At 40.6% G+C, this 13,544-nt stretch overlaps 1 protein-coding gene across 1 annotated transcript in view; it reads left to right on the forward strand.

The window, feature by feature from the left end:
- tnr (tenascin R (restrictin, janusin)) overlaps positions 1-13,544 on the forward strand; it is a 141,230-nt gene that overhangs the window by 53,916 nt on the left and 73,770 nt on the right. The window contains exons 5-8 of the mRNA XM_061840261.1: positions 7,685-7,783; positions 10,288-10,507; positions 11,596-11,696; positions 11,781-11,943. Coding sequence (XP_061696245.1) covers positions 7,685-7,783; positions 10,288-10,507; positions 11,596-11,696; positions 11,781-11,943 — 583 coding nt within the window. The remainder of the gene's footprint in view (positions 1-7,684; positions 7,784-10,287; positions 10,508-11,595; positions 11,697-11,780; positions 11,944-13,544) is intronic.

The raw sequence follows: 13,544 nt of genomic DNA on the forward strand, positions 1-13,544 counted from the left end.
CAAATTTCCTCACGTTGGATCGTTGGATGATTAGGTGTGGCATGTTCAGTAGAACGAAGGACCCTCGGGAGAGCAGGTGACATTGTACCTTTCCGATGGCGATCCTGAGCTTCGCCCCTTTAGCCATGTCCAACAAGTTTCAAAATGGTGATTGAACAGAACATGTTTGAAGTTGATTCTCTATCGCGTATTCCAGATAATATCGGGGTATGTTTTTTGTCCAATGCGTCAGACTAACAAAGTGAAAGTTGTTCTCCAGCAATGTATAAAGCACTGATAATAATTCAAACTCAGAGAAGATACTTCTCCTTCACTTACCTTCGAACACACGGCCTTGTGTTTGTTGAAATTATCCACACTTAGTTGTACGTGCACTCTTCTGCGAGCCTTAATCCATCGTAGACACTTCTTCAACTGTGTTTTAGGCATTGGAAAACGAATCAAGCGGGCCTCTTGTAACCTAGCAGGATATCTTTCATCAGAATTGCACGTTCCCTAAGCGCATCTGAGGACCATTTTCTTCGTGACATTAACTTTTCCAAGCGCACGCTACTGACAACCAGCATTGCTTGTGGGACAATATGACGAGAGGGGCGTGTCAAGCCAGGGCTTAAGACAATGCGGCTATGTGATTGGCTATTATTGTACGAGTGATTGGCAGGTCGGAAAGGTCTATTGTGATCGAGATGGCTGAGGTACTGGGAGGACTGGAAATGACTGTATTGGGTCACTTGTGTGGGACATGGGTCCACATCCAGAAGAGGGGATATTGTTTGCTTCGAGGCCATCTGTGTCTATCAAATGGAAGGAAACTTGACAGCATGAACTCTGCCTGAAATCCAAGCAATCCGCATGTTCCTCCGACAATACTCAGATATGTGACACTAGGAAATAAAATGTTTGAGAAAGTGGTGACGTTGCCATACAGACCAATCATAGCAAAAGGTTCAAAAGTAAAATAGTAAGGATTTGCCAGACAAGTAGCTAATGTCTGAAACCAGATGTTCCCGTACTTCTTTTCATGAAGACGTTTTCTCATGATGCAGCGGATGCTTTGGCAACATCCTTGCAATTTGCACATTCAGGCATCGAAGTAGTGGATAGTTAAACATTTTCAAATACTGACAGCTAAATAAATACCAACATTCTGCGCCAATAAAACATTTAAAGCAAAAGGGATTCCAAAATGAGAACATCCTACACCTTTTTATTGCCGTGCCAGTTTATTGAAGATGCCATGGTGGCATGAACCGTTTTAAAATGTAACTGATTGCATTTCAAAATCTGTCCACTGACTAGTGCCAGGTAGTTTTTTGCCAGTTTTGGCACCATTTTGGAACAGCACTGAATGCACAATGCTCTCCTTGCTACATATTACATAAAAAAAAGAGAGCTTTCCCATCAGCTACTTTACCAGTGAAGTAGATGTTGTCACCGTTGTTGCTGCAAACCTTTTACATCTTCTTTTGCAGGGCAGCACAGATTGGTTGTATTACTCACCTTTGAACAGAAACCTTCTTTCTTGGTGCGATCTTTGCTCTGAAATACCTCTGAGGAAGACTTCTTTGGTAGCAGCAGTTGATGAAGAGAGCCCACTGGCCTTGAAAGACAAGGCAATTTGCTCAGAGTGATGGTAATCATGGGAAAGGCACAGTGATTTTTGCCAAAGAGAGAGGCAAGAAAGGGCTACACTGAGAGGCCGGGCATGGAGGCTGAGAGCAGCGAGGGGGCCAGTTAATCACCCACGCAAAAAGGCCCGGTATTGGTTTGGTGTTCATGTTAGGAGGGGGCTTCACATTAACAGGTTAACCTGCAGGTTAATGTGAAGCCAAATGGAGGTTATGGCTTGGCATCCACAGGGTCAGCATGGGAGGGATAACAGGCCTGCTGTCAGGAAAAAGTGCCTAGAATAGTAAATAAAACAAATGGGAAATTCACTCATTCCCTACTTTGAACCTGAGTATCAACGTGAGTGGAAATAAAAAAGACCGATAACAAAAATCCTCTCAGTAAGAGAAAAATGAAAAGCCATCAAAGGAGTGAAGGAAGCTGATGAGTATGACGACTGCGGGTAATGAAAAATGAGAGTGGAAAATGAAAGCGCGAAGAGGGAGTCGGGCCACCGGAGGACAGAGGTGATTTAAAAAGAGGGAATTTGACAAAACGGTCAATTTAACCACTTCCCTTGTGCTTCTCTGCATATTGGGACGCATCACCAGGACAGCTAAGATGAGCATATGGATGCCATCTGGCCCATGGTATCGGTTCTGGTTGTAGACCAGTCTCCAGTATAGAAATGACACTTGATGTTTGATCATCCCCCTATTGCGCCGGCAAACGGCGTCCCTCTGGGTCAGGCAGCTGGAGAGGCAACACTAATTACCATGACAGACGGATTACAGAAGACAGATGCTTCGTGAATGTACTACTTTTGATTTGAGGAATTGCATTCTGATCTCACCGTGAACTTATCTATTTTTGTGGAACTTCCAAATTGGATTACCTCCTCTTAAATTCAGATTATTTTACCTGTCCTTTTTGGCTGCTCAGTCATGTAGTACTGGATGCCTTTTCTTGCCAGAACATTTTTTTTGTTCAACAGAGGAGTTTGACATACTCCCGCTGTTATTTGTTGTCAGATATTTATTTACAAAGTGTTTATTGGAAATATAGTCGGAAATATGGAGGTGAAAAATTCAACAGAACAGACAAAAGATAGAACAAAACTGAAAAACAACAAATATAGCAGCGTAACAATCGCGTAAGTCCAAATATGGTTAATTCATCCATCCATCCATTTTCTTTGCTGCTTATCCTCACGAGGGTCGCGAGCCAGAGCCTATCCCAGCTGTCGACGGGCAGGAGGCAGGGTACACCCTGAGCTGGTTGCCAGCCAATCGCACATAGTGACAAACAGTTGGACTCAGAATCACACCGAGGGGCAATTTAGAGTGTCCAATTAATGTTGCGTGTTTTTGGGATGTGGTAGGAAACCAGAGTGCCTAGAGAACACCCGCGCAGGCATGGGGAGAACATGCAAACTCCAAACAGGTGGGGTCGGGATCGAACCTGGGTCCTCAGAACTGTGAGGCCAACGCTTTACCAGCTGAGCCACAGTGCCTCCTGATTAATTCACATTTTTTTTAAAAATCGATACTATTGGTCTGTCCCCACAACGCCTATTCTTACGCATTATTAATCCGTATGATGTGTCTATTATATCTTAAAAAGAATAAAGCTCACTGTTAAAAAGAGTCAGCCATGGCGTTAAATGCTTAGCTTTATTTCCACATATTTAACTGCTTAGTCATCTTATCATTTTAATTGTTGCAATCTTGAAAAGGAGAAATTTTGCAGATGCAAGGAATCTGCCCGACAACGAGAATATGTAGCATTCAGCACAGTTACAAAAAAACAAAAAAAAAAAGTCTTGTGGCCACAAAAGATGAGCCAAACACGTCACCATAATCTCTCAAAGATCGTTCGGCTCCCTTTGGTCTTTTTGAGCGGGAACACAGCTTTTCCCCTTTTAGCCTCGAGACACTAAACGTAAGCAAAGACGTGGGAAGAAAGATATTAAGTGTCTGTCTGGGTATGGAGCGGCAAGGCGTCTTCTGCTTTTTGGTCTCAGTGTTATTCTCTTTATCTTTTCGTTCAACCTTTTTTTGGAGTCATCCTGTAAAGCCCGACTCAATGACTTGGATGACTGAGAAGCTACACAGACGCCTTTGAAGTAAAATTACACCTGCACGGTGATGCAGATGAGGAAAGACGTATGCTAATTGCCTTTTCACACCGGAGATAACACCTTGTCAGGCTGCATGGGTCTCGTGTGCTTTATACAGTGGATCGTGAAATGACAGAATATACTTTCATAACATAAGGCACTGATGCCATGACATGAACTAAAGATGCATAATAATATCTGATCATCCCGCGGCGGGGACGGGGCAATTCCAGTGTTAGCGGGGGCGGTAATCCTCTCTAGAATCACCGCTGCTTAACAACCCGCATGCTGCGAACGTGCCGTTGTTAAAACTCCGACCTGGCGTGTTCAGTGAGGGAGCTCAATACAAGAGCGGCATCCTCGGTTTAATTACACGCTGCATTTTTGGGGAGTTCACCCCTCTTTTCACTCTGACTGGAAATATGTGCAGAATGAAGCGACTGCCTAATGTGGCCCTAGGAAAATTGATGTGAACTTAAAAAAAAAAAAAAAAAAAAGCTGATCAAACAAAAGATGATATAAAGCAAGTCGAAATTTCCCGTCTTTTTGGGATTGTGTTGATGTTTGGCTTTTATTTACTTTAGCCTTTGAGTTTCAAAATGTATGCATGTATTCTCATCTTTTTCTCAAAATTAATTTCCGAGGTGTAACTATCAAAATCAGTCGGATGCATATGAGCTGACTCTTCAGAGGCATCAAGTCCCACATATTTCCACACGCGTGGGTTTGTTTCAGCCTACACGTTTTAGCTGTGCATGCGCTATTGAGAGGCCGCATGCTGACATTTCTAATTAGCATCAAGGCAGGCAGGATAATTATTACGATGACGAGAGAAGCACTTGATACATGACACTACTTACGAGTGTGCGTGCGCATTTTGAAGCAGCGGCACTCCGCTTTTTGTGTCAGCTGCATATGTTCATCTAAGTGCGTCTGTCCTGGAGAATAAATGAACCCTAGAGGATGTAGAAACCTGAATCCAACAAGAAGAATCCCAAATGCACATGGAAACTACTTCTGGGCTTCAAGCTTTGCCTCTTGGACTCAGTACAACCTTGTGGTGTTGAGTGTATATCCCTGGGTTTAAAAAAAAAAAAAAAAAAAGGGAATGAAATCACAATAATGTTCTATATATAGAAAAAATAGGCAGGGACTGTGGCTCAAGGCAAAACACCAATACATGTGTCTGTTTAGTTGTTATGGTCTAAAATTGATGAATGGCACAGTTTTGTTATCTTCACTAGATTTCTGACATTATAAATCATTTTAGTACAAAACAATTTGTCTATACCTTTTCATGGCTGTTTATTAGACTTTGGGAACATCGTTCATCTAATCAGTATTCAAATTGTATTGATTTATCCATTAAAATAGTGATTGCTTGAAAGATTTTATTTGGGGTTAAACCAGTGATTTCCAACCTTTATAGAGCCAAGGCTCATAATTTACAATTGAAAAATCCCACAGCACACCAACAAAAGTAAATGTCAAAAACTAAATGGATCAATTAATTACTGTATGTACTCCCTGCCATCTAATAGAAGAGGATTTTTTTTGTTCTGTCTATCATTGTGCCTCACTGGCATAAATAGATGAATAAAGGTACATTATTTCTTGGAATAAATGTTTTTTTTAGCAATTACATAAAATTGGATAACTTCCCATGGCACACCTGAAGAGCGCTCACGGCACACTTTTTGGGTATCACTGGGTTAAACGATTATCGTCGTTGAAATCCAGGCCTTCCTGCGTGGAGTTTGCCTGTTCTCCCAGTGCTTGTGTTGCTTTTCTCCTTGTTCCTCATTCCAAAATCATGCATTGTGAATTAATTGAAGATTATAAATTGCTTGACTGGTTGTCTGTCTACGTTTGCCCTACGATTAGCCGACGACAAGTTGAGCATGTACCCTGGTTCTTCCCCAAAGTCAGTTTGGATAAGACTCCAGCACATCCTCGTGAGGATAAGCAATATTGAAAATGGATGGATGGATTTGAATGACTCACTAAAGCCATAGTGTCACCCCCCCAACCCCTGTTAAAAATGCAAACAATCTTCGTGCAGACTTCACCTACTGTAGGTCTCATGCTTAATAACTTAAGAGTTCCTGTTACATTTCCAAATTTGTTTATAGAGGCCATATTTATATATTTAGCTCAGTGGTTAGAACGTTGGTTTGGTAAACCAGGGGCCATGAGTTCGTTTCTCACTGGGGTCTCCTCCACTCCCCAAGAGGGGTTGCGTCAGGACGGGCATCTGGCGTAAGAACTGTGCCAAGCAAATATGACCGTTCATCTGAGATGACCCCTAACGGGACAAGCCGAAAGAAAGTTATTTGAGACATTATTAAATTCTTGTTTGATTTTCCAAAATACCCTGTGGAAATTGAAAGTTTACAAACCCTGTGTTCAAGTTTTGGTGTGTAGCGTTAGTGTGTCGACTTTTCATCTGTCAACCAAGCAATTTTCCGGTGCACTTGGTGTGCGTCAATTTGTTTGATTGCATTTTCTTGGGTTTGTTGAGCCCACGTTGGATTGTTGTTGTTTCTGCAAGTCATGCGAGTAGTTTTGTCATGTTCCCAAAGGTGGTGAGTGGTTTGTTTTCTTGTTTCTTTGTGGTAGTGAGTGGTTTTTCTTTTTTATTGCCTGGTACGTAGATTTTTAGAATGTAGTTATTTTGATCTTTTTCTTTGTTTTCATTGAGTTTTTCAAAAAAAAAAAAAATCCTTCTGTTGTGATTCATCCCGCTTTGCCTTCCTGCTTCCCTGCGTTGGGGTCCTCATCTTTTTACATCACCACCACAAAAAAAAAAAAAAAAAATCACGACAAAGTCAAAGCAACAAAATCAAACGGCGGCTGGTATCTCAAAAAAAAAAAAAAAAACCCTCACGTCGCGTCACCCGTATCTCAAAGCTTTTCTTCTTCCTCGGAGCGACATGCTCCCTCTCACATATCTGTCTTGCTAATATGAAAGATCTCTGGTTTGGGGGAGGAAACTGGACTGATTGTGATTGTCGGTGTTGTGTACGGTGTCAGTTATCTCGAGTAGAGCGACACAATAAGAGCAGCACATGCAGATTTTATTTCCTCGTCTTGTCTCACGTTAAAAAATTGATAAGTGGATCACACTTCAGCTGAAAAGGATGAGCAACTCCATATTTCATTTTCACTTCCTCGAGGTGTAATGGCCACAACAATCCAATTCTTCTGCCGATAAAGAGAATATTGAAAGTGGCTGATAGTAAAAACAGAAGAAACGACCACATTAAATCTCATCTTGTTTTAACACCGCACGTTGTTTCTCCTGGTTTTCATCTGCTCCGGAAGGATCCACAACACTTTCCAGCCATGTGTATCTTTTATTCCGCCGTGTTGCCCTCCGCTCCTCTCTAACTTCCTCACTCCGCGGAGAGAGGATTACAGCGGCATCACTCAAAACCACCTCTCTGCTGAAATCCTTCTATCAGCCCTTCTCCCTCAGCAACACTTCAGTATTCTTCCCGCGCGGAGAGATCAAATGTCTGCTATTGCGCAGAGAAATACGTTTGGCAGTTCTAAGCGACTGTTTTAATCCTTTGGAAAAAAAAAAAAAAAAAAAAAAAAAGTTTATTCGTTTCCCCCTTCCTGTCGAAGCCAATTATTCCACATCTGATCAAAGGTATTTTATTTTCCATTTACTGAAGATGACTCTGGGAGTCCCTTTGTGCCCCCAAACGCACACGCACACGTAAAATTATTGAAGCCTTAGTTAGACTGTGCCATCAAGCAATGGAAGTGGAACAGGAATAGTCTGTCTTTCAAGACTGGTTTAACTCAGAACCGATTCACAATGATTGAAATTTCTTGTAAAGAAGAACTCCTGTTTTTATTTCCCTTGTAATATGCTCTTATTGACATTGCACTTCACTTTCTCTTTCATTTTTTTTCCCCCCACCCATTCCGATCCCCCACGGACTGGAGAGGTTTGTTCCCAGCATGCCGCTTGCCCTGAAGCACCGCGAGGCCATTGTGCCAGGACGGGGCTGGATCCTGGCTTTTGCGCTTTTTCTGGCTCTACAGGTAACATGACTTCTCTCAAAGATCTGTTTGTACTGTATTCTCAAATATAACCTTAACCCTAAAAGAAAGCAGTATACAGGTTAAAAAACACTTCCACGACTTGAAAGCAAACACAAGATGGGTTCCATCATTGTGGTCTCTAAACCAATCAGAGATAGTGGAGAGCGAGAAGCCTCCGTCTGACTGGCATGTGCGTGCCTGCGTGCACGGGTGGGTGCGCGTGCATGTACATTAAACTGGCGAGTCAGTAGCTGCAGTTACAGAACATTGAGTTGGATAAATGGAATTAGTTCCGAGCCGATGTAGGAACATTATGGATTCAAGCCAGAGGAACGCGACCATCCCGCTAATGCCAACGAGGTGGTGTGTCGAATTTGTCGAAAGTTGCAACAAAGACAACGCAGCTTAAAACATGAAAGTGATGAAATCCATTTTGAACACAAGCACACCGCCCAATTTCTCAAGATGGGAACACAAAACAAAACGACGTTTCCTGTTTCAGTCATCTTGCCATAATGGAAACCTTTGCTCGACTCGCAAACTCGACGGCATGGATGGTGCACATTTGCTCACATTATATACAGTGAAGCGTTACTATTCTAAAATATGTAACCATTGAATATGTTAACAAAACATTTAAAGAAAGGCTGCAGGCTTTTAACAAGTAGTACAAACTTGATTCATTATTGGTTGTTTTGATCTTGTGATAGTATTAATGTTGCTTCTTGACACATTTTCTTAACCAGGAAACTTCATTGGCAGTATATTGGCTAAGACATTAATTAATGACTGTTTGTACTCTGTGCTACATTTTAATTTGTTTGCAATGCAATTTTTTAATTTTAACAGAACCCGATCTTTATTGCTTTATCTTTATTTATTGTTCTACAATACAATATCAGTGGTCATTATTACTAGAATTAAATTCCAAATTGGAATTTTTTTTCTTAAAAATTTCATACTTGAATTATCCCCTACTACTGTTTTATGTGTGTGTATGTGTGTGTGTATGTATATATATATATATATATATATATATATATATATATATATATATATATATATATATATATATATATATATATGCTGAGAGAGAGCAACCGCAATGGATAACAAAAGATATAATACCATAGTACTAAACTTATATATTGAAAATTGAGTAACTGGTGTAATAAAAAACGAGATATAGTGGAGGATTGTATCTGTAGTCTATGATAAATTGCATTGTTCCTGGTTTGGGACGACATCCTGGTATGTGTGTAGGTGTGTGTGTGTGTGTGTGTGTGTGTTGTGTGTGTGTGTACTAAGTTGTAAATTATAAAGGGATTTTTTTTGGGGGGGGGGATTTTACAGTTGGATAAAAAGATGTGGAAAAGGCAAAGAGGAGTTATTGCTTTTGCAAGCCACCTTACAGGGTGTCCCTAAAAGTCACTATACATTTTTTTTTTCTTTAAACTTCATTTTAGGTATAATTCAGACGGACGTAAGGCAGTTTAGGCTTTGCAGTTTTTGTATGACATCCCCTCGGCCGTGGCGTTGTATTTGGAGCAGTATTGCAAAAATGTTGCAGAACGTTTTTCTCTTCCCTTACTGCTGGCCGTCAACAGTTTGAAGTTTTATGGCCAGTGCGTAGTACAATTTACTTGAGGATTTTGAGCATCAATTTTGCACTTGAAGTCTTAGACCAACCGGAATTCATTATGGTAATGTTTTATGATTCTCCGACGCCTCTCTTAAATCGAGTTTTTATGGATGCTGAGTTCCAGTTGCAACCCTCTGAGTAGATTTTCCATGATTTTGACCGCCTGCTCAAAGAGTTTGCTCATGAGTGGTTGTGGTAGTAATCGTCGTGTATGGGTGCTAAGCCTTCTGCTACATAGATTGTCAAGAACAGAGGCCGTTTCGAGATACTTGCTATGAAAAGCGAAAATTGTGCTATTCATTGGAGCTGCTTCTCAAACTGCTTTTGAAAGAGAGCTGATGACAGAAGAACTTCTTGCCAGGTGGCAATTTTGCACCACCACTACAATGTCAATGGCCAAGAAATTATACGCTTACACCAACTGCAAATCTTGAGCTGTCAAAAAGCTGATTGCCTTCCATTTTTATTTTATTTTTTTCAAATACACATGAAATAAATTTTTTAAAAGGAACCGTGTGTACTTTTAACTCCCGGTATCTATCACAATTCCCAGCCACAGTGTAATGTGCTGCAAATAGACTTTAAGTGTGTCACGGGAAATGATCACATTTCATTTCTGGCCTAAAATATTTTTTATTTTCCCACCAGTAACAACATATCTATCTGTGCCAGCAAAGACACAAAACAATGTAATCCCTCCACCGGGTTGCCAGGATGTCGTCTGCCTTTTTTTTTTTTTTTTTTTTTTTTTTTTTACAGCCGCTGTACCTTGAAGAGGATTAGCAGCGTTAGATGGATGAATGTAAACAGGCAATTAAAAATTGAATGGAAAATTATCAACATTCTGTTTTTCCTTTTGTAGGGTGCCGCTTCGGCTGCTCCCTCCGGAGACAACAAGCTGGTGCGGACGACCCGGGTGAGGAGACAAGTCCCTGATGGAGAAACCCCTTCAGCTTCGGCACCCAACCAGACGACGCAGGACCAACCTCTGGTCTTCAACCACGTCTACAACATCAACGTACCCGTGGAATCTCTGTGCTCGGTCGACCTTGACACCGCTGCACCACCCGCCCCAGAGAATGGTGAGGCTTTCTCATTGATTTGTTTCGGCGGGCTTTGATCGGCGTTTGTTCGCACAGAATGCGAGGGGTGTTTCAAGTTCAAGGCCTGCGGTTAAACTCCACTTGACCAACAGCGCAGCTGCTTGTTTGTCTGCCAAGTAAAAAGGTCAAGGTCTAATTTACAAGAGTGTTTAATTCACGGTTTTATTTGCGGCTTAAGTGCGTTTGAACAAAATACTTCACGCATCCTCCTTCCATTTGGAACACCAAATGTGGCGTTCATGGAGATTCAGTACAGCAATGGGTAAAAGTTTATGTGTCAATCAGGGGTTCTCAAACTTTTTGGCTCTCGGGACAACTTTCAGGGGAGATTTTTTTTTTTTTTTTTTTTAATGAGGATGCCAATTAAACACAACTTAGCTTTAAATGCTATATGTGGCAAAAAGCTAAATATTTTTGGAGAAACGCTGTTGAAGAGGTCATTATTAAGAGAAAAAAGTTGCATTATTATAAGAATCAAATTATCTTTCCATGAAAAAAAGTCAGTCTTTGTAAAAACAGAGATGAATTAAAGTCATCATCCAAGAATAGTTGTTTTTTACAGTCATAAATATTATGATATAAAATCAAAGTTTAATGGGGAAGAAAGCTATATGTTAATAAGTGAATTTAAGATCTTTATTCTTGTAATATTACACCTTTCTTAAAAATAGAACTAAATCTGTACTGTAATTGAAAAGTTCATTTTTTTGACATTTTCATAAAATAGAAAGAAACCCCACGATTTATAGCAATTGGTATTTCTTTTTTTTAAACTTTTGTAACAGTAAGTTGAAATAACTTTGACAATTATGTTATTAGGTGTACGAATGTCTCCTCCCCAAAATTTGAGAAGAAACAGCATTTATGTATTTGTATGCAAAACAACTTAATTCATGCAGGTAAGTCAGATTTATGTGATACAATAGATGCCCAGGTCCAATATGGAGATCTGCACTTTTTAAAAAATAATATGGCAATTTATCATCAACTATTTTGTGTCTCGTGGAGCCGAGTCTGAGAACCACTGGTGTAAGTCAGAATGTCAAAAAAGTCTTTCACTTTCCAAGGGCCCCGTGCTGAGCTTGGGTCCCGAGCTTCTGTAGAACAACCACTGGACCAAGCTGGACCGACAGAGTACACCGAACAGACGCTGGATGCAGAGAGCCAGGTTGGATTTTCTACCCGATTATCTAAAAATGAAAGCGACCCACCCCCGCCCGCCCCCCCCCCCAAAAAAGTTCTTTTTTTTCAGGTTACATTCACTCACCGTATCAACATCCCCAAAGCGGCGTGTGGTTGTCCGGCGACTGTCACAATCCAGCAGCTGGCCACCAGAGTGGAGATGCTGGAGAGAGAGCTTTCCATGCTGCGGACTCAATGTGGATCAGGTTGCTGTAAGGAGAACCCAGCCATGGGTGAGTGAGTCTGGGGGAAACCTGTTCTCCCCTATTGATGACCTTTGCCATGTGAGTTGATGCAGTGTGCTTTTCCCAGCTTCTTGTGACACTGTAGTGATTCTTGGAGTTGGAGTTTGACCTCAAACAAAATAGAATTTGAAGCACATAAATTATGAAAGTCTGCTAGCTAAATGCAAAACACCATCGACAAGCTAATGAAACTAGAATCAATGTTGCTGTAGTTATAACCTTTTATGTGGAGGACATTTGAATACAAATGTTGCTGCATCACATGAAGACAAACAATGGAACAATACTACCTGGTAAAAATGACTATTAGTGGTTTACTCTCTTAGCTGAGCCTTCTCTGCTGCACAATATTGGTTTCAGGATTACCATTGGGATGTATGTGTGCGCAATTGTCACATCGCAGGGTCCACTGTGGTGCTGGTGGACTGTACTACATAGCGAATTAACTGCAATGTTAAAAGGGACCAGCAGAGGGACCCGTTTGGATATGCTAATGGCATATATATCACTATGAAACGTGTTCCTTGATTCTTTTCAAAATGGATTTTTAGGAAAATTATTTTTTATCAAAATGCTTTTGTTAAAACATTGTCCAATCACACTGTGTGATAGTACGGAATTTATTTTGTTGCGTAATACTGAGTAGAGTAGATGTGATCAAATATTTTGTCACTGTATTCATATTAACAATTCACTTATTGGTCATTTCACCATCTTTCCTGTCATCTTGAACTCTGTGTTTTTGTTTGAATTCCTAAAAAAAAAAAAAAATGTCCCTCATGTTTTTGAGCTTGCAAGCTCAAAGCTGGAGCCGACTAATGGTGTTTACTGAATGGGTGGCAACATGGGGAAATAAAATGCGAGTTTTGAGAGTAATAGCTTCTCTGCAGCATACATGTGTGAAAAAACAAAACAAAACTCAAATTAACTTAATTTGAAATTCTGGATTATGAACATGTTTGGAATTATAACTGAACTTTAATCCACTTTGTTTCGAAAGACCATTCTCGATACTGATTCCTAATTATTTCAAATTGCAGTATATATTGGAAGTTTAAAAATTTAAAAAATCACAATTCCCCCCCCCCCCCCAAGTATTGTGCAACGAATGTCTTTATTGTACTGGTCCCTGGTAGAGAAGGGGCGCAGAGCAACAAGAGCAACATCTCAAGGGGCATTGAAGCCTGAAATCATGATGCACTCAGTGTTTAATTCTTCAAATTCTTTTTTAATTCTCATTACTGTATGTTCTTATGAAGCACAATATTATAGAGGGCAGTTATTCTCATTAAAACACATTACCAAACATTATTTTGTTTGTTTTGTGTGTGACTGGAATGCATTAATGGCACTTCCATTCATACCAATGTTTTAAGTAGTGAGTGTGGTGACTGAAGGAATTGAACTTGTAAGTCAAGGCACCGCTTTCTTTTGGAGCGGAAAGCTCGAGTTTCTGCCTCCGGTTGACACGGGACACTGGAAAATGGAATAACTCGCACGCCTAGTCAAGTCTGACTAGCATATCCGGGTCGGACGAAAAAGAGCTGTATCCTCAGTCTAATTACACGCTGCATTTCGGGGGCAATTCA

Source organism: Syngnathoides biaculeatus, chromosome 13 (genome assembly GCF_019802595.1).
Source record: "Syngnathoides biaculeatus isolate LvHL_M chromosome 13, ASM1980259v1, whole genome shotgun sequence".
Taxonomy (NCBI): domain Eukaryota; kingdom Metazoa; phylum Chordata; class Actinopteri; order Syngnathiformes; family Syngnathidae; genus Syngnathoides; species Syngnathoides biaculeatus.